The 23,202-nt window shown below is 50.4% G+C and overlaps 1 protein-coding gene across 1 annotated transcript in view; it reads left to right on the top strand.

Moving 5' to 3' along the window:
- MYT1L (myelin transcription factor 1 like) overlaps positions 1-23,202 on the top strand; it is a 78,446-nt gene that overhangs the window by 14,169 nt on the left and 41,075 nt on the right. The window contains exons 2-6 of the mRNA XM_081797315.1: positions 1,053-2,030; positions 6,390-6,524; positions 11,022-11,112; positions 12,739-12,846; positions 16,444-16,655. Of these exons, the coding sequence (XP_081653441.1) occupies positions 1,053-2,030; positions 6,390-6,524; positions 11,022-11,112; positions 12,739-12,846; positions 16,444-16,655 (1,524 nt within the window). The remainder of the gene's footprint in view (positions 1-1,052; positions 2,031-6,389; positions 6,525-11,021; positions 11,113-12,738; positions 12,847-16,443; positions 16,656-23,202) is intronic.

The raw sequence follows: 23,202 nt of genomic DNA on the forward strand, positions 1-23,202 counted from the left end.
CCAGCAATCTTGCAGCACAGCGGAGAGAGACGCACGTCCCACGTATTTCCTGAGCCTTAAACAGGATACACTTCGGGCCAAACATAGGGGCTTTGTGTAATTTTTAGCATGGTGTTGCTTCAGCAAGTTGTCCTAAATCCTTTTTTGTGATTGGACATAATACTCATTCATACGGTATTTCTACCAGCCCACCAACATCTTCCTGAGGCTGGGAGGCGGGCGAATGCCAGGGTGCCGTGGTCCCATTAACCGCAGCAGCGAACGGCCCGCAGGTGCACCACTGACCCCAGGCCTGCACTTTACTGGCTTTGGGCCACCACACCGTCTTCCCTCCCTCTCTCTCCAACCTGTAAATGCATGCAGGAACCACCGTTAATTAGCGTTAGTTTCTAAACTTTTACTACGCTTTCCTGTTGCTTCACTGTGCATCATAATAAATTGCCTGTAAGGTAGAACATTCCAAGTAGCTAAATCCGGTCCAAACATGTGCTTCTGATGCTGAACACCCAGGGTAGGTGATGGCGTCGCTGCATGAGCCCGAGGCCTTCCAGTGCGGTGCCTGAGCATCCCTGCGAAAACACACAATTTAAAAGCAATTTCTGCGAACATCTGTTTAAGAGTTGGTATCGAGTAAAGTTCATGAACTCTTAGAAAGCCTGGTAATATGATGAGTGTAATTATCACACATCTGCTTGGGCTGCAAATCAATAAAGCCAATGAAAACATAAAAGTCACGCGTAAAATTTAGAACGAAAAATTAATATTTTAAAATTACATTTCCCACATATACTGGTTTGTTTTAAGAATAATTAAGGAAATCAATAGTTTCTAGCAAGTGCTTCCTGTGGCCTCCCAGTTTTAGTGCCCTCTGCACCCCTTTGTGCCACACTGTCTGCCGATTCGCACGCGGGACCTAAGTCTCTAGTACATGGTGAGCAGGGTTTGACGTGCAATTGACTTGCTTTCCATGCTGTTGCAACTAAACTTCAAGTTCTAGCCATTTTTTCCTTTTCTTTTCTTTTTTGTCCCTTTTTTTTTTATCTTCTTTGCAGAAGACCATCAAATGAGCTGTCACAATACTCGAATAATGCAAGACGCGGAGAAGGACGACAACAACAACGAGGAGTATGACAATTACGATGAGCTGGTGGCCAAGTCCTTGTTGAACCTCGGCAAGATAGCCGAGGACGCGGCCTACCGGGCCAGGACGGAGTCGGAGATGAACAGCAACACCTCCACCAGCCTGGAGGACGGCAGCGACCGGAACGAGACCCTGGGCCGGAAGAGCGAGCTGAGCCTGGACCTGGACAGCGACGTCGTGAGAGAGACGGTGGACTCCCTGAAGCTGCTGGCCCAAGGACACGGGGTGGTGCTCTCGGAGAACCTCAACGACAGAGCGTACGCAGACTCTCTGTCGCAGCAGGACGGCAGGAACATGAACTACGTGATGCTGGGGAAGCCCATGAACAACGGGCTCATGGACAAGATGGTGGAGGAGAGCGACGAGGAGGTGTGTCTGAGCAGCCTGGAGTGCCTGAGGAATCAGTGCTTCGATCTGGCCCGGAAACTGAGTGAGACGAACCCGCAGGACAGGACCCAGCCGCAGAACATGAACATCCGTCAGCACGTCCGGCAAGAGGACGACTTCGCGGGGAGGACGCCGGACAGGAACTACTCCGACATGATGAACCTGATGCGGCTCGAGGAGCAGCTGAGCCCCAGGTCTAGAACTTTCTCCAGCTGTGCAAAGGAGGACGGGTATCACGAACGAGACGACGACGCCACCTCCGTGAACTCAGACAGGTCTGAGGAGGTGTTTGACATGACCAAGGGAAACCTGACCCTCCTGGAGAAAGCCATTGCTCTGGAAACAGAGAGAGCGAAGGCCATGAGGGACAAGATGGCGATGGAGGCCGGAAGGCGGGACAATGTGCGGTCGTACGAGGAGCAGTCACCAAGACAGCTTCCCGGGGAGGAGAGGAAGCCTAAGTCCAGTGACAGCCATGTCAAAAAGCCATACTATGGTAAAGGTAATATTTCTACCTAACGTAAGTTGCCCCATGAGGACAGGAGCTAGGGTGAACGATGCCGATGATAGTCTACACATGACGTGGGCATCACACTAAGTCACTAATGCAAATCTCTTAGAGCTGGTTACAGAATCACAGTTTGTGTTTCTGGAGAGCCAATAAAATATTTGTCTGGGAAAGGCACAAAGCATCTCAATGTCCTATGATCAGAGCAGATGAGGAACATGATATCTCAGCAGGAGACGCTTGCCTTGGAAAGATAGGGCTAGTGCGCAAACATGTCATGTGATAGAAAACACGAGAATGAGCCTGTGTTCTTACAGATGAACCACAGTCCGTGTGGAAGGGCAAGGGCTTGCACAAAAATTAGCCAATCAGGGATGAAACACATATTTTATCTATTAGACTGGGTAGGTGGCATCATGATTTATAAAATTATCACCAAAGGACAGTTATTGACGAACCCCCCCCCCAGAAAACATCCCTGATAGAAATTGAACAGTAACAGAGTGACCGATAACATAAGACAAGGGCGATGACTGCACATTAATTATCCTAAGATAGCAAGTAATGGGAGCCATTTCTTATGCAAGCCATGGTGTGTCCCAAGCTGAGATCAATAGTAATTTCTTTACTATATTCATTCCTACGCACTGATTCCATTCCATTTTGGAAACAGTTATGGCGCCTACTTTATGTTAAAATACTCAGAACCATCCAACATGAGACTTTTAGCAGATTCTCATTTATGAAATGCAGGGGCCCATATTTGCATCTGTGTTTGTATTTCAACATACACATATATGGTCAGTACATCTACGAAGTGTATGAACATACACTGAGTGAATGACTGACCCCATGTTTGCAATAAGAACCGTGTCCACTTGTGATACGAGCTGGTTATGATTTAACCCCATGTGGAAACTGGAGGCTGTGGTTAGCTCGGTTACAAGAACTACATCAGAAGGAGTTTCAAAAATGAAATTAGTAATTCCTTAAATCCTTCCATATTAGTACCAAAAAAGATCTTCTGTCTTACATTGTTTTCTATTCCTTATAAAGACTTGAGTTTCCTCACTGTGGATCTGATGATGAGGTTCAGGAATTTGGTTTGAAAATCAGTTGCTATGGAAACCTCGAACAATCAGAGAACCTGTTTCTTCTGTTACGACCGAGGTGTGTAGTCTCCTCTCAATGTGTGCACTTGCTATAACCAAGCCCAGCAGAGACAAACCTCAGCCAGAGGCCCGTCGGGGTCTCGATCTGCAGGGGCCTGAGCGCTGACCGCCGTTTCGGACGGGAGGTGAAGGGAGACCCCTGGGAGGAGCGGCATAGAGGAAGGGGTCGTTTCCTAAAGGCGACAGGGTCTAGCCCAGCGGAGCATCAGGCTTGCTTTGGGTGCAGTGGAGATGATGAAACAGCATGGATGCTCATAACTGTCGTGCAATCTGGCAGAACGCTTTAGCTGGATAGTTGAGAATCCTATAGGAACAAACATTTTTAGGAAGAAATAGTGTCCTTTCTCACGGGTGGCTCAGTTGGACAAATCCACGTTGGGCTTCCGTGTTAGAGGTCCGTAGGGCGGGTTTCACGGTGGAGCGGGCATCGGGGAATGCAGCAAGGGCCTTGGGGAGCGTGTGGGCTCGCTTGGCATCGCAGACGCCATGCCGCCCTGGCTTCTTGCCTTCCGTGCTTCCCTTACGCCCAGCAGCTTTCTGTAGATTCCTACTCGTTTTGCTTTGTTATTGCTATTTGGTTTTATTTTGTTTCTTGCAAGGAATGGAATTCAAACCGCTTGCTTCCCTTCAGTAAATGGGGCAGGGGTAGAAACGAACAGCAAAACCTGAGATGCGCTTTTCCCTGAAATGGGGGGAGGGCTGGGGTGTGGACCTTCCAAATGAGTCAGGAAGCATTGACTCCTCCTCTACGAGTCTCTGTAGATTTCTTCCTCTGAGCAAAGCTCCTCCATTTCATATGTGTGCTCCAGCTCATTCCCAGGTTCTTCTCAGGATATCCGTAGGTATGTTCAGAACCAATTAAATAAAACCAAGCAGGGACACCAGAGTGGGCCAAGGAGACAAATGCCCTCCTTATTAAAAAAAAAAAAAAAAAAATACATCCTGTGACTTTTCACCAACACGGCCAATGGACAATTCCTACAACCTCATAGCATACCAATAATCTTCATTTCAAGCTTCGTTGTTATTTTATTGTACCAATTCTCATTTGTACACGATCTCCTCAAAATGATTTAAATTATAAATGAGTAACCTTTCCAAAATCTTGAGCTAAGACAAAAGACGTCCATCAGGAAACTCCTCTATCTTTCTTCTCAAACATCCACTTGGAAGGGAGGGGAGCAAGCTAAATTCAGTGCACAGTTTTTTTTTCTAGACATTCTTGCAGGGTTTTCAGTTGAATTACTGGTCTGTTTGCTTGCTTGGTTGCTTTCTGTTTGCTTGAATGTTTACCTTCAAGATGAATTGGGATTTCCGGAACCCAGCATGCAAGGGGAGGGGATGGCGGAGGCAAGCGGCATCGAGAGGAGATTATACCCTTGTGTCCTCCAGAACTGAAATTGTTTGAGCCACTTGTTTCTATACAGATCTGCACTTAACTTCAGAACCCTTTGGAAATCTGCGATATAATATAACTTGTTAGGAAATTTGTAAGTGTACTAATGAAGAAGAGTCACTTAATGATGAATAATAGTTACGATTTAGGGTTTTGTTTTGTTTTTTACCTTTTAAACGCTATTTACATTTAGCTTATAATCTTCAATAATGAATATTTTCCTGTGAAACTGTTACTTACTGTTCTATATTTACATTAATTAAATCATACTAATATTATCATGAAACTACCCAAAAGGCAATAAAATGCTAGGCTTTTTGATTGCATGTGTAAGAGAAGCCCCAGTAAGATATTTAGAAATGAAAGCTGCAACAACAGAATATCAGGTTGTCTTTGGAGACTCTTAACAGCTGTATCCAGGGTATGCGCCTCAAGCAGGGCACTAATTCACAGACCCAGGACCTGAAAGATGAATTACCTAGAATAAAATCCTAGCTAAAAAAAAGAAAGGGGGGTGAGTTTTTTTATATAAACATAAAATTGCTTATCTATTCCTGTGAGCCCTTTGTCTATTTCAAGTTCACAGGCAAGATTTAAGAAGAAAGTCCATAAGAGTTCAAAAAACTTGAACCAAACATACATTTTCTCACTGTCACGATTGGCCTGGGTAATGAGACATCGATAGGAGAGTGTTACACCCCTAAGGAAACGTTAACCTCACCCTCCCTGGACCAAACCAGCGTAGTCACTGTCTGTTGATGATGTGTGCAACTGGTTTTCAAAAACTGACTCAAAAATAATTTTTTGCCCACTTTCATTACTACTCAGTCTGAGCTTTATCTTAGAAATATCTTCTGGAGCTATTTTCTGCACACTGATGAACTGTGGTCAATTCTGGATATAGAAATAATTTTACCAACAATAGCATTGCATTTCTGGCATTTGGCATTCAAGTGTTGACCAAAGGTCTGCTCTGCTCCTTCCTCGACTGGGGTTGCAGAGAGCCAACCGGGGTGTATAAAACCATTACCTCTTGATTTTGTGTATGCATGCACAGCATCGTAAGATCCTTCCTCTGCTTCCAAGTACAGATGAAGAAATCGAGACAAACGGTTGCTCCAGCAGCTTCTGAAACTTTTTTTTTTTTTTTAATTGCCCATCTCCCCTGTCGGGTGGGATTTTCATCATTCTGGTCATTTGCTTACAGTGCCTTCTAAGAGTTCAGCTTATTTTCAGAAAATCTCTGAATCGGTGGGCTGTGGAGCAGTGTCGCAAGATGACAACCTCCAACAGCAGTAAAATTTTGCACCTAAGAATGTAAACGATTCGAGCACCCAATGAGACAGAAACTGTCGAATGGCAGGGTGTTCGAACAGCATCATGCTCCCTGGTTGAATTTCACAGAGTGAATGTTGAAGATCGTCGAGTGGTCTGGCTCTCTGAGAAGGTCACTGTCTCATCATTATTTACGTTGATTTCTTTGAGCAACACAGCTTATCATGTAACACACGGGAAAATAATTAATCATGAGCTAAGGCAGGGAGAGTCTTTTTTTTTCTTCTACCAGCAAAGAAAGTAAAATATTTTATGATTCATGATTACGATGTTTAAGGTCAAAAAATCACCCAAAACCAAAGAAGTACCTACGCAAGTCTATGTCACAGCCTGTCCCCTGACACCTGCTTTTTTTCTTTATTTATCAAGGTCTCTTCAGGTTGTTAATTAATCACCTTTGTCTTGGATGGGTAAAAAATTCATTCTCTTGACACCTGTTGTCGCTTTTAGATCCCTCGAGAGCAGAAAAGAAAGAGAGCAAGTGTCCCACCCCGGGGTGTGATGGAACCGGCCACGTAACCGGGCTTTATCCACATCACCGCAGTCTGTCCGGATGCCCGCACAAAGATAGGGTCCCTCCGGAAAGTAAGTCCGTGTTCTGCCAATGCCCGTGGGGGCCCGCACGCCCACGGCCCTGTCTGTGTCAGCCATGTGCCTCTGTCATTCCACGTCAGTGCAACCCAACCTTGAACCTCGTCTCCCCGCCCCTCCTCGTCCTGAGCAGCCTGCTCGGGCTGCCCACGCCACTCCCGCCCGATGGCCCGGGACGGCAGCCCGCCCCCCAGCGCTGCTTCCTGCAGCGGACAGGCTGGGGCTCCGTTCCCGCTTTCATTTCTGACCTGCTGGGGACCTCGGGCAAGTCACTCGTCCCCTCATCTCTCACAAATCATACAAGAGACCTCAGAGGGTCTCTACCCGCCCCTGCAGAGCTGAACTCCCATGAATCCCCGAGGGAAAGGTCCTTGAGCCTCCTCTTGCCCAGTGATCTAGACTTCTGTATGGATGAGCTGCTACCTGTAGTTGTATTTGATCCCATTTCGCTTGCAAAGTCTGCTTCATGTCACGGCTGTCCCAACATTTCCACACAAACAAACCTTAGTTTAAATCGGGTGGGTCTAGATCAAAAGCATTCTTTTAGTTAGGTTCTGAGAATACACGATTTATTATGAACACAACCACATTTATTTTGAAACTGAAATGACGTACACGTCTTTTATTTATCTTTTTCTCAGCACATAAAGTTTGCCAGCTATTTAGATACAATTAGTATTGATTGCTCAGGGGAAAAGGCACACTTTCAGAAATGACAAGATGAGTCTAAGGTCTTGATTTTGAGCCTAAGGTATGTCGAGGATTTTCCTCGTGAACTGAGACACAATTTCTAGTAGGCAAAAAGGAATAGCTTGGCTGAGATGGTCAGGATGACCAGGTGATTGTTGAGAGGAGTTTCGGAGGGTTGTCCCACCAAAATGGCTAACTTTGGAGTTCTTGAGGCGCAAATCTGTCAGAAAAAGAGAGGTTCCTAGCTGTAGCTGAGGCTTCGAAACAGGTTTAGCTGAACATTTTCAGATGAAGTATATTTAGAAGCTGTTGTGCCGCCAGGTTTTCGAATGGCTACTGAAGATAAGAAACCCGTGTTTCTGGTAACTGCCATGTGAACAGGCGTGCAGAGTACGGAGGGGAACGCGTCTGAGTGCATGGCCGTGCCCGTGTGTTACATGAGCGGGAGCCAGCATGGTCCGAACGCAACAGCTTCCGCGTCCGAGCGCCGGCCGCTCCGCCTTCACCGGCCCGCGCAGCCTCCCTCACTCCCCAGCGGGCCCAGCGGGGCACCACCGGCCCCGGTTCCCCCACAAGGAAAGCGGGGAGCAGAAGGCCTCACCCCCTCCTCCCCGGGCTCAGCTCGGTGCCTGGCAAACTGAAGACGCTCCATGTCTGCCAACCACCGTGGGCAGGTACCGGCTTGCCCGAGCGGAGAGCGGAGCCCAGATCTCAGGCCCCATCTGCCCGAATCCCGAGCCTGTCCCTTTGCCCTGGGCCCGGCTTGCTGCTCCGGTCTCGGTCGGCACGGACCGGCCACTCTGCGCCCTGAGGCGTGAGGACCGGCACTGACCTCTTAGGGAGAGCTTCCTGATGCAGTTTCTCTAGAAGGCACACGTTTTCGCCTCCCGAGTAGAAAATCCGTTCCTTTACCTGGCTGAGGAATTCTCCCGACTCCTTATTTTCACAGGAAAAGTCTACATGTAGTAGAAAGAGGGGCTGTGCTCCCACAGACCGGGGGTCAGCCCGCACCTGGGCTCACCTTCGCCCAGAGGAGGTGGGAGGTCCACTCAACACCAGTCTTGAGACCAACTTCCAGAGCACCTACAGAAAGCCGTTTCTAAATACTTACATGTAGTTCTTTATAGTACGTAAGAATTTTTTTTTTTAAAGATTTTATTTATTTATTTGACAGAGAGAGATCACAAGTAGGCAGACAGGCAGGCAGAGGGAGAGGGAGAAGCAGGCTCCCCGCTGAGCAAGGAGCCCGATGTGGGGCTCGATCCCAGGACCCTGGGGTCATGACCTGAGCCGAAGGCAGATGCTTAACCATCTGAGCCACCCAGGTGTCCCAGTACGTAAGAATTTAAAAAGAGAAAAAATTAGGATCCTCAGGGGGCATATCTTTTTCTTAGGCTTTAGATTTTTTTCCATTTTTTTCTGGGCCAGCCTCCCCCAGTCATCCTTTCTGTCCAGTTGGAGGTGGTCGAGTAGTCAGCTGGTAGCTCGCTGCACTAGAAACTGAGGATGCAGCACGGGACAGGATGTGGTTCCGGCCCCCCGAGAGCTCCCAGCGCAGCTGAGAGGGGGCCATGCGCTCAAGACAGAAGGTGACCGCAGTGGGAGGGGCTCCCTGGCCGGTGACTCACACCTGAGACATCAGGCTGCCCAAGGGACCTGCAGGCTTCCCTGGGGTCGCAGTGAGCTGGACCTGAGGGAGAGGAGGGGTCCGCGGCTTGTCAGGGGCTGTCGTGGTCGTCCACACAGGACACCAGGTGTGTCGGAGGCAGTGGCCAGGGGTGGAAAGTCTGGGAGGAGTTCAAGACGCACTCCAGACACAGGCGGGCATGAAGGAGGAGAGAGGGAGGGGCAGGAGGTGACGCGGAGAATTCCGCCTGGCAGCCGAAAGGAGGGACTCCGCTGATGGATGTAGCGCGGGAGAAGCAGGCCGCACTAAGGGAGCGCAGGAGGGCCCGGTGGCTCCAGGCTGGCGGGGAGTGCTGGGGGCTCCTCAGCAGAGGTGGCTCCCGGGACCTGCTTTCTCGGCACTGCAGCAGAAACCAAGGAGAGGAGGCATAAAGCGAGCAGGAACGGGAGCCGAAAATGGGAGTTTGGGACATGAGTGTGTAGAACGCGAAGCCGAGGAAGAGGGGGCAGAGCTGTTCTGGAAAGGTCTGGCCCATGTGGGGAGGCCTGAGGAGGAAGTCTGGGGGGACGGACAGCAGAGGTCACTGACAGCTCAGGCAGAGAGAGGGAGGTTGGGATGCACAGGAGCCGCAGATGCAGCAGAGGTTTGAGGACCATGTGGGGCTGAGAGATGGGGGCAGGGCGGGCTCAGCCCGGCCCCCACCGACCTGGCTGGGAAGGAGTGCATCTACACTCACGGGACGGACCGCGGCCATCTGCTTGGGATCCGTGCCACGCTTGGGCACCAAAGTTCTGCCATCTCCAGGGAAGACTCTATTTCGAAAAGCACAGCATCAACGGAGAGGAAAGACATACTGATTTGAGAGGGAGGCCGTGTGGTTGGGAAGGGTTTATGTGATGCCGTAACAGGAAGATGGGAAAATCGTCCAAAGCAAGAATGACGTAGGTGAATCCAGACCCTGGAGGGGAGAGTGCAGGCCAGGTGGGAGTGCAGAATGAAGCCTCACGTGGGAGACGGGGAGCGAGCAGGCAGGGCCCGGGGCCGGGTCCCTGGGAGGGAGGCCTCCTGACACCCCTCCAGCCAGGCCCCCAACACACAGTGAGCCAAAGGCTGGCTCACCCTCGTTCCACCGGTGCTTACTGAGCATGGACCATATATCAGGAAGACACGGGAGCCACGGAACTAAAGATAAAGCCAGAATGTAGCCGCTCTGTAAGGACCTAGTCAGGAGGGAGGACGGCTCCCGATGGGAATAGCATGTAGACTTCGGGGAAGAGAGAGACTGTTCTAGAGAAGGAGGAAAATCGTAGAGGATTCATAACCAGTTGGGCAGACTTTGTTTCTCATGGTCCTGCTGTGAGGTAAACCTCGCTGGCAGGGAAAGCACCCCCAGGTCTTGCTGCCGCAGTGCAGACAGTCATGTGGGGGCCAGGGCTGGGGTCAGTCCTCATGGCTTCCCACTAGCACCCAGCTCCCCCAGAGCAGCAGGGCTCACTGAGGACCAGACAGGAGAAGACATGCAAACTGTCCAGGCCTGTCACCGCCCCACGTAAACTCAAACGCTGTCCCCCAGCAACAGGCTGCTCGCCTTGCCTATTCCCATTGTGGCACCCCACCCCACGGGGTCCCCATGCTGACTTCACAGGGTACACAGCATAACACTTACTATTCTAGCTCATCCCACTGGCAGAATAATACAATATTTGATTCCCAGACGAAAAGTCATTATTTAATTCATTCTATTTACAGATTAGGTTTGGGGGTCTCTATTCACCCACGACCACTGTGCCCTCATCATACTCTGTGTTTCCAGAGCACAGGCATGTTTTAAAAATTACCAATCTACGTGCTGTTACATGGCTAAACGATATTCGGGCTGATGTGTGGGAGATGTAGGGGGGCCCTGCTTCCCTGCCCCGTCTGGAGCAAGTCGGCTGCCACGTTCCCGACCTCCACAGCGCCCCCCATGCACCCTGCTTTGCATGCCAATGACACTAAGGTTGAGACAACCTTCTCCTTCCTACATGTGTTTCCTGACCATGTCCATCACGAATGTGTGTAGGACTGTCCATCATAAACTAACCCAGCCTTTGTTAAAATGATTGCATATTCTTGTATTCGGACCATTTCTATGTTTTAATGCTGGGCTGTCTTCTCTGCCTCTCCTTGTCAAGTTCTTGCCATGCATGAGAATGTTCTCAAGTGTCCCACTCCGGGCTGCACAGGGCGAGGGCATGTAAATAGCAACAGGAACTCGCACAGAAGGTAAGCAAAGCGCTCCTGTGCCCCATGCCGGTGCGGGGATGGAGGTCCCCTGACAGCCACACCCGTACCTCCTCCGGAGGGAGTGCGCCCCTGCACACCTCCCCTTCCTGCCCCGGGGGACAGGCCGCTCTCTGGCAGCGTATCGTGCATGGGGAAGGCAAATGCTGAGACCCCTTTTTGCAGAGTGGATTTTTTACTTGTCCCACCCACTCATCCCGAGTCCCCCAGAAGGTGCCCTCCTTGGTGTAATACTTAAGATGGATCCCAGCCATCTGCAGGGAACGTTCAGTTCCCGTCCAGGGGTGGGGAGAAGCTGTGCGCATCGTACAGGGAAGGGTTACAATGCACGAAGACTGGATGGCCTGTGACCTAACTAGGTTGCCCCTGAAACTCTGCCGAGACCCCAGTCATCAGCGTGGACATCACCAAAATACTAGCAGCTGCCCAAAAGTTCTAGTTGGGGAGCGTTTGGCATGACCGTGAGCCAGGTAAACAGGCATGCTTGGAATCACACTTTTGCTATGGACAAATTCCAGTTCTCTTTCCTTTCCTGTTCTGACTTTCACAAAGCTGCTCATAATGCTCAGATCATATCAAATACTTCTTTATCAATAGCCGGAGTGATCTGTTAAAATGTATCTTACAGCCTATTCTTTCAGCCTCAGAAGCTCATGTGAAATTATGGCTAAATGAAGGAAACTATTATGAGTTTCATCTTAATTTATTCCTGTCTGGTAAATTTGGTTACTTGTGTTAAATTCATAATGAAACAAATCACAACCCCGTGGCCCTCAGAGATTGTCCTGGGCTTAGTCTGCAGAAGAAGGGAATGATCGGTAGGTTGGCAAAAGGCTGATGCTGAGCGCGTTCAGTGTGGTGTTCACAGCACCAGCTCCCTCGTCAGTCCTCGGCAATGGTGTGTTTGTGAGACATGATGCACATGGGGGGCACGCATCCGTACCTGTGTGTAGCTATCCGTGCAGACCCACGAGGAGCAGACCCCGTGATCTCATGAAGAATAAACGCAAGCACCAGAGAAGCAGTCTGCTGCCTCTCCCGTAAATATTTAGTTCCAAAAAAACACTTCAGAGCGGCCCTAGAGACCATTCTGCTTTCTTCCCAGTTCCACGCCCCCTCCCGGGGAGGACGTGGACGAGCTGGTCGGTGGGAAGCCCAAGCCCTACGGTCAGTGGCGCTCCCACAGTCATCTTCTGACACCAGTCGGAGAGCTGCCGTTCCTGGGCGTTTTAGAAGCTCATCCCACCCAGGCGGCTCCATCCTCACCTGCAGAAACATCACCTGCAGAGTGGAATCTGTGTCTACAGTTTCAACTCGCTCGTGTCCTCTTGAATGACCCAGAATTCAGCTCACAGTTGCTGGAGAGGGTTGAGTGTGCTTTATGCGCGGACGGTCCTCAGCGTCATCCACTGGAGACCGCAGGACATCATGCACACGACAACCACGATTATTTCTCCCTCTCCTAGCCATCCCCTCGGGAAAGCCCACAGCAGGTGTGGGAAGCTGCTTCGGGTCTTCTGGTGCCGACCAAGGGAGAGGCGGGGAGGGGGCGACGTGTGCCGAGGAGCTGCTGGTGGAGACGATTAAATCCGCTTTCTGTCCTTGCAGCCTCTCTGGATGCCCTATTGCTGCAGCAGAGAAATTGGCAAAGGCGCAGGAGAAACACCAGAGCTGTGATGTGTCCAAGTCCAACCAGGCCTCAGACCGAGTGCTAAGGTATCAAATGCCGAGCATGTCATGTCACGAGATCCAGCACGCCCGGGCGCCGGGGGCCCTGGGGGAGGCGGACAGGAACGCCGGTGGTCACTGGTGCAGTTATAAGAGCCAAGCCCCAGGCCCACCCCTCGCCCGCGGGGTCTGTGTGAGGGCAGGGAGCCACCTGGCCACTCTGGGACTCTGTCCGCCCGCTGTAAGTCTTCAAATGAGAGTAGATGATGTGTTTCTGGTTTTCTTTCTGGCCTGGATGTTATTTTGTGATTCTGTGACTATTAGATGAAAGAGGGAAGCTCCCACCTTAATGAGATGCCCAAAGTAATTTTATCTTAATTTGGAGGACAGGGCATATTACCAGCCTGCAGCGTGGTGCTGCCTCGCAGGACGTACGGAGCTTTTCTCCATGGGGGAGCCCGCCGAGGGGCCGGCTCCTCTGTCCCCAGACACCCCGAGGGGGCACGGAGGAGCTGGGTGCAGGGCGGCTGAGTGCCGTACTTGAACCCACTCGGTCACTGTCACGGAAAGACCTCAGAGATCACCTGGTCCAGCCCAGGTTTCAGTTTAGACAGGGAGGATTCTGGGAGGGGTGGAGGGAGAAACCCCCTGTCCCAGATCCCGTCTATCAATTCTCACTTCCCGTTGCCCCCTTCAAACCATCGCTGGAGGAGACGATGGCAGACACACTCCCGGGTCTTCACAGGGTTGTCCTGCAGGTCGCACGGCTGCCCACCTTCTGGGGGGGAGGGGCGCCCCGATGCAGGAAGCAGGTCGTCGCTCGGAGGTGGAGTCCACATTCCACGGTTACGGAGGGAGCAGCGAGTACACACACACACACACGTGCACACAACTTTGCTTCCATTACATTATTTCTTTAGGATAAATCACTTGGGAAAAAGCACCATTTAAGTGGCATGAACACCTGCTTGGTTTTGTTGTGCATTAGTTTAGTTTTCTGAAGGGATTTTACCATAGTCGCTATGCACGCTTTTGTCCCTCAATGGAAAACTTAAAATCTTTTTTTTTAAAGACTTCATTTATTTATTTGACAGAGAGAGAGAGCTCAAGCAGGGGGAGTGGGAGAAGGGGAAGCAGACTCCCCGCTGAGCAGGGAGCTCGATCCGAGGACCCCGGGATCATGACCTGAGCCGAAGGCAGATGCTTAACCAACTGAGCCACCCAGGTGCCCCAAAAAGTTAAAATCTTTATGGAAAATGAGGCAAAACCAGGAAAATAAAAACCACTTATAACCCTACTATTTAGAGATAAACCCTCAATAAATGTTGGTGTACGTTCTCGTAGATTTTTCTGTGTGGGGGTGCTAGCAGTCTAACATGCCCCCGTGAGCCTGCGGCCCCCACCTCCCAGAAGATAACGTTAGTTAGTGGCAGGTGGGAGCCCTCCCCCGGGGCTCCGTCCGTCTGAGAAGGAATGGCTGTCAGCCAAGAGAACTGAGAACAGGTAGAGAGCAACCGAGACTTAGGGCTTCTGTCCACGTTTGTCACCTCTAGCCAGACCCCAGAGCTAGAAAGAGCCCTGAGCCCCCCTCCTGGGGACCCTCCCGTCGGGCTGAGTAGGCATCACTCGGGAGATGCTTCCCTGGGGGCTGCAGACTGCAAACACCACCCTGTTCAGACACGAGCCTCCACGCCGATGTGGAGCCTGAAGCAACAGCCTTTGACCTTGTTTCTGTGGTTTTGTGGCCAAAACCACAGGCCAAAGCCATGGAAAACCACAGCAAATGACAATGGAACACACGAGTGTGGGCTGATATGCATCTATAAACAATATTCTTTATGTGCCTCTGGCTGGGCATGGCGAGGTGGGTGGGACAGGGCCCGAAGGGAAGCACCCACACCAACCACAGCCTCGTTTCTGGGGTGCTCCCGTGCTCCCCAGCTCCCGGGGCGCACCTCAGGCCCCAGCATCCCAAGTGTGGGCAAGGCCTGGAGGACCCGGTCTCCCTGTGGGCATTCCCCATGGTGTCTCCACGTGGGGCACACTCGCCCGGTGGAGAAGGAAGCAGACAGGAAGGGAGCAAAGAGAAGATAATTGAAATCCACACTCATGGGGCATCTGGGGGGCTCAGTTGGTGATCCCAGGGTCCTGAGATGGAGCCCCGGGTCTGGCTCCCAGCTCAGCGGGAAGCCTGCTTCTCCCTCTCCTTCTGCCTACTGATCCTCCTGCTTGTGCTTGCTCGCTCTCTCTCTCTCTCCCTCTCTCTCAAATAAATAAAATTTTTTTTTAAATCTTTAGAAATAAATAAATAAATCCACGCTCATTTAACTAAGAGTTGAAAAGTCTTCAAGCAGATTGTGCAACAGGAAGATGTAAGGGTTTCCAACCCTGTTCCAATTTTCCAGTCCTGGCCGCGGGTGGTGGGCCTCCAGCACAGCGTCTGTCCCTCACCAAGGGCCACCTGGTCACTGACACCTCTGCTCCAAGCCCCGCTCCTTCTGAGCTGGTCCTAATCTTCTGAAGGCTTGGGGATCGCGCCTTCCCCGGCCCAAAGCCTTGGGCCTTGCCCACTGGGCGGAGCAGGTCCCCCATCTGGCCGCAGGTCACCAGCCTCCCACGAGTCCCCAGAGATACCGTTAGCGCTCCTGCTTCTCACCTTTGACGTCTGTAGTTTCTTCCCTGGATCTTCGCCTGGACCGTTTACCCATCTGTACAGCTTACTTCGCAGCTGGACTCTTAAAATAATGTCACATTCTGCGTGCTCTTTGAAGGCAAGGCGAGGGTCTATTCCTGTACGTACCGCCACAGATTACCTGGTAAAATGCCTCACATGACAGGCATTCAACGAATCACCACAGTATTTCGTTAATTTGACAAGAATAGGCTGAATAAATGAAATCAAAATAAATGTGTTGGTGATTTGATAAAGCTATTAGCCTGAGGGAAGCTGAATGTAGAGCAAAGGGAACCCCTCCACACCACTTGTCTGTAAGTCTAAAGCCATTTCCCCAAACAGTTTAAAAATCCCACCCATGAGATACGGAAATAGGTGGACACACACATACACACACAAAACCAGGTAGAATATTGATGAGTGTGTAATAACTGAGTGTTCCTCCATTTAAATACTTTCCTCCGGAGTCCAGACTGCTGGATGACCACCCATAAGAATACTGGACGGACCGGCCGCTATCTGTTTTCCATTTTCATGTCCAGCCATGTACATTTTTATCTCGTTTTGGGTCAACCCATGTCCCTAAGAGTTTTTCTTTATTTCTTCTCATTTTTTTTAAGGAAAACGTCTTACTAGCTCACCTCCTTTGTTGTTAACTCTTCCTCTCTGAAGCCCCTGAGAAAGGAATGCCAGGATGCGGGGTCCTTCCTGTCCTCGCACCTCCCGAGTCCAGCCAGCCAGGGCCCCAAACAGAACAGGAAATACGGGGGAAAGTTAAATGTCTTATTTGTGTGCTTCTTGCGCATGCTGGCAGTGAGGCAGGCGGCTTATGTGGGGCTATGCAATCCCAGCACACACAGTCTTTGCTCAGGAAGGTGGATTTGAGCGACGTGCCCTAATGCTGACATGAACCATGTCTTACCTGCAGCCGCGGGAAAGCAAGCTGTCGATTATTTCTTGTTTGCTTACAGGCCAATGTGCTTTGTAAAGCAGCTCGAGATCCCTCACTACGGCTACAGAAACAACGTCCCCACGACCACGCCTCGCTCCAACCTGGCCAAAGAGCTGGAGAAATATTCCAAGACCTCGTTTGAGTACAACACTTACGACAGCCATACTTATGGCAAGCGGGCCATAGCTCCCAAGGTGCAAACCAGGGATATATCCCCCAAAGGATATGATGGTAGGAGGTGCACACTCTTTAAGTGAGCGTCACGCTTGCCGTTGATAATGTTGTTGTTGTGTATATCCGTTTCCGACAAACTGGTCGAGCATGGGGTCCCTTGATGGGTACCAGAGAAAGCACACCCACAGGCTGGGCTCCCCTGTGTGCTCCCAGGTGTGGGTGAGCGGAAGCTTGCAGGACGGAGAAAGATGCCCTTCCCTCGATGCTTCCAAAGCAGCACATTCTGGCCACTTTCAGAATGTGGACACAGAGAGCCGTTGGCTCACGGGCTTCCTGCTGTGGCTGAGGCAGGTCCTTATCTTCATAAACTTCCTTTCGTGGATGGTTCCAACACAGGGCAACCTGGGGGTGCCAGAGGTAGCTCCCAGAGTTCTTGGCCGTTGGAGAAACTCTGTGTTCCCTCAGAGCTCTCAACCTTGGGTGCACATCAGAGTCCTCTGGGGAGATGTTAAGCATTCCAATGCCCAGGCTGCACCCTGGACCAACTAAATTGGCCTCCCCAGAGATGCTGCCTGTACGGTGACATTATCTCATTTACCAGTGACTCCAAGGTGCACCCAAGAGCAGACAGCTTCTGCTGGTGTCACCGGGCCTCCTTCCAGCAGGTGCCGGCCCTGGCCTGTTTCCCCATGCGGAGTGGGGCCAGGCAGGGCCTCCCGTGGTGACCTAGCTACCATGCATCCAGTAAAAACAAAGAGCAGGTAGAACAAATAAAACACCACCTGCCTCTCAGGAAGGGGGTAGCTTACTTGCCCTCGTGGGTTCTGAGCCCTCTGCCAGCAATTCGAGGTAGCTCCCATTGCTTCCCTGCATTAACATGGTAAGTCATTGAACGAGAGCGGGGTGACTGCATTTCTCTGATGTCACGTATTTATCTAACTGCATTTCTGCTTCAAATTCTAGGATATGTGGACTGAGTTGGCAAATTTTCCCGACTGGGATGTGGGTTGTAGAAGTTCTGATGATTTATAAGTCTTATCTTGTTGTTCTGTAGCAGAGGAGAGGAGATGGGCTTTTAAAGTTCTTTTAGCTCCTCTCTGAAAAACATATTTAATTAAAATCATAGCACACAAAAATATTCATTTAAACTGAAGGTTTGGGGAGTTCCAAAACCTCTTTACAATTCAATGTGAGTTGCTGCACATGTTTCTAAGCTATGTTAGTCATTCTTTGCCTTAATAACAATTAATATGTATAGTGAGTGAAATTTAGTATTTCTTTGATGTATCACATATTGATTATCCTTGCGTGTATCAATTCATAACATAGAGAAACAAAAATGTAAGTGGAAAAGAGAGTGGCTTAGGGTATAACAGAAAATAATTATTTTTGTTTTATTTAATCATAATTCACCAATTTCCGTTTTGTTATAATTTTATCCTTTTGATCCATTTGATTGCAAATGAAGGATCAAAAAAATTGAATTCACATAATTAAGAATTCCGTTTATACAATTTCCAACTTAGCAATATCTCGCAGTGATCTAGGGAGGAGTTCCTCTAGCTGCTTGTCTCCTGCACCTCTTTGCTCCTGTTGGTCTGTGTGGCCTGATTTCCTTGACCTCGTCATTATAGTTGGACTTTGGGTGAGGTCATGACCAGTAGAGCACATTTTCATGCTTGCAACACCTATTAGTGGATTCGAAGTCAAACCGACTTGGGTCTATTCTCAGCTCTTCCATTTAGGAGCTGTGTGATATTTGGGAGATTAATCTTTCTGGGTGTTACTTGCCCCCAGAACAGAGAGGTGGTAATAGTGCCCATCCTTTGGACCTCACAAAGCTGTTGTGAGGATCAGCTGACAGCTCTAAAGAGCCGGACAAACTTGTAATTACTGGCATTCATTCCCACCCACCCTGAACATACCTGTTGTCAGAAACCTCGGCTGAGCCAAGCTCTTCAGCTGGCTCACAAGGAAACAAGAATACAGAACAGAAACTTCAATATTAGGTCTTTAAGAAACAAAACAAACAAATAAAAAAACAGAAGGAAAGGCAAACTTTTACCATAATTTACTGAGAAGAACCTCAGTGACTCCATTTCTCTCACACTAGATTCATCTAACAGACTTTTAAAACATCAAAGAAAATGCCCATTAAGGATGAGAGTGGCCAGGTCAGTTTTCTTGATAGGATGTAAGCTGAGAGCTGTCCCTGATCCCAGGCACCAGGCAGTAGACACCACAGAGCAATTGTGGTCTGTGGTTACCCTACAAGAATGTCCTCCCCAAGGCTTGCTGCAGGTACAGAGAATTGAGCCATTGCTCCTAAAGAATAACTGTGAAATGAGCCTATTGTGGGGGTGTGGGGGGGAAGCATAATGCTTGGGAGCAAGGGGCAGGGCCATGGAAATGTCCAACAGGATATAAAAGTAGGACCTTTCACCCCAGTCTTTGGATATCACACCTTAGATCCTACCACCTGTTTTCAAAAACACTCAACACACATTGATTTAAGTGCCTTCATTCTTCCAGACACTGGCTAGTTGCTGTCTTTCTGTCTGTCTGTTTATCTATCCATCCATCCATCCATCCATCCATCCATCTATCCACCTGTCTACCCATCCAGCCGTCCTTCCATCCATCCATCTACCCATCCACTCACCAGTCCACCCATCCACCCATCCATCTATCTATCCATCCATCCACTCATTCATCTATCCATCCACCCATCCACCCATTCATCTATCCATCCATCCATCCATCCATCCATCCATCCATCCATCCACCTGTCCACCCATCCATCTGTCCATCTACCCATCCATCCATTCATCTATCCATCCTTCCACTCACCAGCCTACCCATCTACCCATCCATCCATCTATCCATCCATCCACCCATCCACCCATCAATCCATCCATCAACCCATCCAACCCATCCATCTATCCATCCATCCATCCATCTGTCCACCCATTCATCTATCCATCCATCCACCCATCCACCCATCAATCCATCCATCTACCCATCCACCCATCCATCTATCCATCTATCCATCCATCCATTCATCTATCCATCCATCCACCCATCCACCCATCCATCCCTCTATCCATCCATCCATTCATCCACTGACCCATCTATCTGTTCATCCATCCATCCATCCATCCTCCTGTCCATCCACTCTATCATGTATCATCTATCTACCTCTTCTTTCCTTCTGGATGACAAGTTTTAAGGAAGAGCTAGGGAACAAATGGAAGACAGTGAAATACACACTCATGCAGAAAGTGAAGCAAGGAGTCCATTCTGGAGGAATTAGCAGGAACTTTAGCAAAATGGCAAATCTTGCACTTGATCATGAGCTTGAGTAGAAATTATGCAAAGATGAAAGACCCATGGCCGGACAAGGTGCCTGAGAGCAGGGACAGGCCCTGTGGGGCAGGTGAGGAGATGGCTTTGCATCACCCACCATGCTGAGGAGCTTGGGGCACTCTCCCACAGGGCATGGAAGTCCACATGTGGGAGTAGTGAAGGAGGGAAGGTGGGAAAGGACAGGGGTTCCCAAACGTGTATGTTGGCCCTGCCTTCTCCCATGAGCACCAGGTTGGCATCTCCCCAGCCTGTTTGTTACAGTGAGCTAAGAATGGCTCTGATATGCTTAAATTGAAGAGTTTGTGACATGTAAAAATTATGTGAAGTCAAATTTCAGGGTTCATAGGTAAAGGCGTATGGGGCCCCGCCGCCCTCATCCATTTGGTCGGTGACTTGTTTCGCACAACGGCAAAGCCCAGCGGTTGTGCCATAAAAACCTAGACTATTGTCCAGTCCTTTGCAGAAACAGCTGCCAAACCCAGGCTAAGACATCTCCACTTGCGTCTCTGGGCAATTTATCACCACCCCAAGCTTTGTGTAAACCCGTACATTCCCAGAGCTCCCATGGGCTCCCCTCGTGAGCCGCCCTCTGTCATTCCCAACTTCCAAATTCTCCAAGCTAAACACTTTGTAATCGGCTTTGAACGTCCTCTTTGCTCCTCAAACTCAGTACCACCCCAATGTGCTCAACCTCCCATCTTCTGCCCCGGCCCCTGTCCAGGCCTCCTGCCAGCAACGGCTCCCAGAACTGCTCAGTGGCCGTCCGGGGTGCATCCTCTGGAGCCGCGCCTCTGGCCTCCTCATCCCCGCCCCTAGCCGGCTCTCCCTGGAATGCCCACCCTCCTGCCCACACCTGCCGGTGGCTGCCCCGCCATCCAGCTGATCCCAGAGCCTCTCAGCACTGGGTCCTGTCTCACCTAGCCTGGCCTGCACTCAGCAGGCTTCCTCCTAACTTCCTTCACGATGGTGCTCGTGCAGAACCAGACACCTGTTCTCGGCCCACATGCAGCTCTGGGTCTCACCCTGGGCAGTCTCACGGGTAAACAGCTTGTCTTCCCACTGGACCGTAAGCTCCCGTCCTCAGATTCAAACTGCAGTGCTGACTCTGGCCGTGCAAACACTATCTGTCTGAATGAGCGAGTGGGAAGTGAAGAGTCCAGACGGGGATTTGATGCTTTAGGTCACGTGAGCAGACGGTGTGCAGACCCCACCTAGCTGCATTCTCACGAGAAAGCTCCTTTTCCCAGGTAGCACGCACCACAGCACAGACCTGTGTGGGCACCATGAGGGTCGGTGAGTGAGGGTGTGAGGCCGTCCAAACCCACCCAGGTCCCCCGCGGGGTGAGCCCTCAGGATGCGTACCTCTGCACTGTGCTCTGTCTGTCTGGTTTTCACGGAAGTCTGGGCTGTAAGGACATGTTGATTTATTCCCTTATGTTAATACATAAGAAGGCAGACATTCCTAGAAGGAGACACACACATTTCGGGAGACTCTCACAAGTAGGGCAGCGTGCGAAGGCTCTGGTTGGAACGTGGTTGTTTTCATTTTTTTAATTTGTCATATTTAGCCAGTAGAAATCCCATGGAGTCTTTCTCTGTCCTGCAAAAGAGGGATAAAATCTTTGAAGAGGGGTTCACCATGTGGTATGAGGGCCACCACTGTAGCCACACGGGGTGGTGGTACTCTCTCAGAGAGGCGTGACCTCCGTCTCGGCCAGGGACAGGCCGGCACCCAGAAGGACAGTGTCCAATTCTGTCTGCCGCCCGATCGGAAGGGGAAGTGCGTTTTGTCGTGGTCACTGGCCACTGATGCTGGCTCTGTGAACGTTTTACAAACTGGCAATAATTATGAGGACCTACACTCTTACTTGCATTTTGGACAAAACAAAGGAGTGCTTGCATTCCGTGAAAAGGCACAGGGGATGTGGATGCGTGTCCCACGTGCTGCCCCTGAATCAGGCTCGTCAACCAGTCACCCCCAGGTCGCTCGCCTGCTAGCATTCTGCCCAGTCCTACCAACTTGGTGCCATTCAGGACTCAAACGTCTGGGGAAGTAGATGCACTTTACCAAACGTTTGCTGCCATGTCCTGCTGACTCTCTTTTAGAAATTGAAATTTGCTTATTCCAAAACGAAATGGCCATTTTTGTTATTTATGTGCATTCCATTTCTTTCTTGAGCCAGCGGCTAGCCCTCACTAGGGAAAAGAATCCTCACATAAGTACTATTGCATTTCTCTCACAATTTCTATATTCCTATTTTTGTATCAAAATTGTAAATGGTGTGAACCCACAGACTTCTGTCCATGTGGAGAGTGCCACAAGGTGCTCAGTGTGGCTCCCTGAGCCCGCGGCGCAGGTCCCGAGGGGTCGCCTCCCCAGGTCTGGTCCCCCTGCATCGCTGCCTCGGCCCCACGGGACGTCTCTGTGCTCAGACCCCAGACTGCTGCCATCCACGCTGGGCCCTCTGCTGCTCAGATAGGAGCACTCACAGAAGAACAAGGAAGGAGGAAAGGTCACGTCCCAGACAGACCAATAGGTGTGCTGATTCGTCCTCGCGGAGAGGGACCCGGCCCACACAGACTCCTCATTCCGGGGGGTCTGTGTGCGGTTAGCCCTCTGGTCCACGCAAGGGGACCTGCTTCCAATGGTCATCTGCTTGTGCAGCGGCTCGGTGACTTTTGGTGGGGGCTGCAATGAGGCCTGGTACCAGCATCACTGTGCAGCTGGGTGGCAAAATGCAAGTCTTGGGTCCAAAGTTGAAAGTTATCAGTGATGAAAGCTTGGTTATTCACTTGTATGTGAATACGGTGCTTTGGGCAGTTTCTTGGCATGGCTCACGATGACTGACCGTGGTGGCCATGTGAGGTCAGTTGCTCAGTTCTGCTTTGCTGGCCCCTTCCCTATGGGAGGAAAGCATTGTGCATGTCCTCCTAAGGGGGTACTTGGGTTACAGACCCCTAGCAACAGTGTTGGACACACAGGGAGAGGTGGCTAAGCTTGCTTTGGAAAAGATGTTCAAAGATGCATAGGGGTCGTGCAAGTGGGACTCGCTGGTGGAGTCTAGGACACTGTGAGGGAGATGTGTGTGGGGGGGTCCTTCACCCCTGGGTTCACCCTGCCTACTCCCTTCCTAGGCAGGACTCCAGGGGAGACCTGTCTGCCCGCAGGTGGACACCCTACGACTTTGCTGCCCTTGGCAATTACACAGGCCCTTAAAAATCATCCAAGTGTTTCCCA

Source organism: Leptonychotes weddellii, chromosome 10 (genome assembly GCF_054177405.1).
Source record: "Leptonychotes weddellii isolate Sample4059 chromosome 10, ASM5417740v2, whole genome shotgun sequence".
NCBI lineage: Eukaryota > Metazoa > Chordata > Mammalia > Carnivora > Phocidae > Leptonychotes > Leptonychotes weddellii.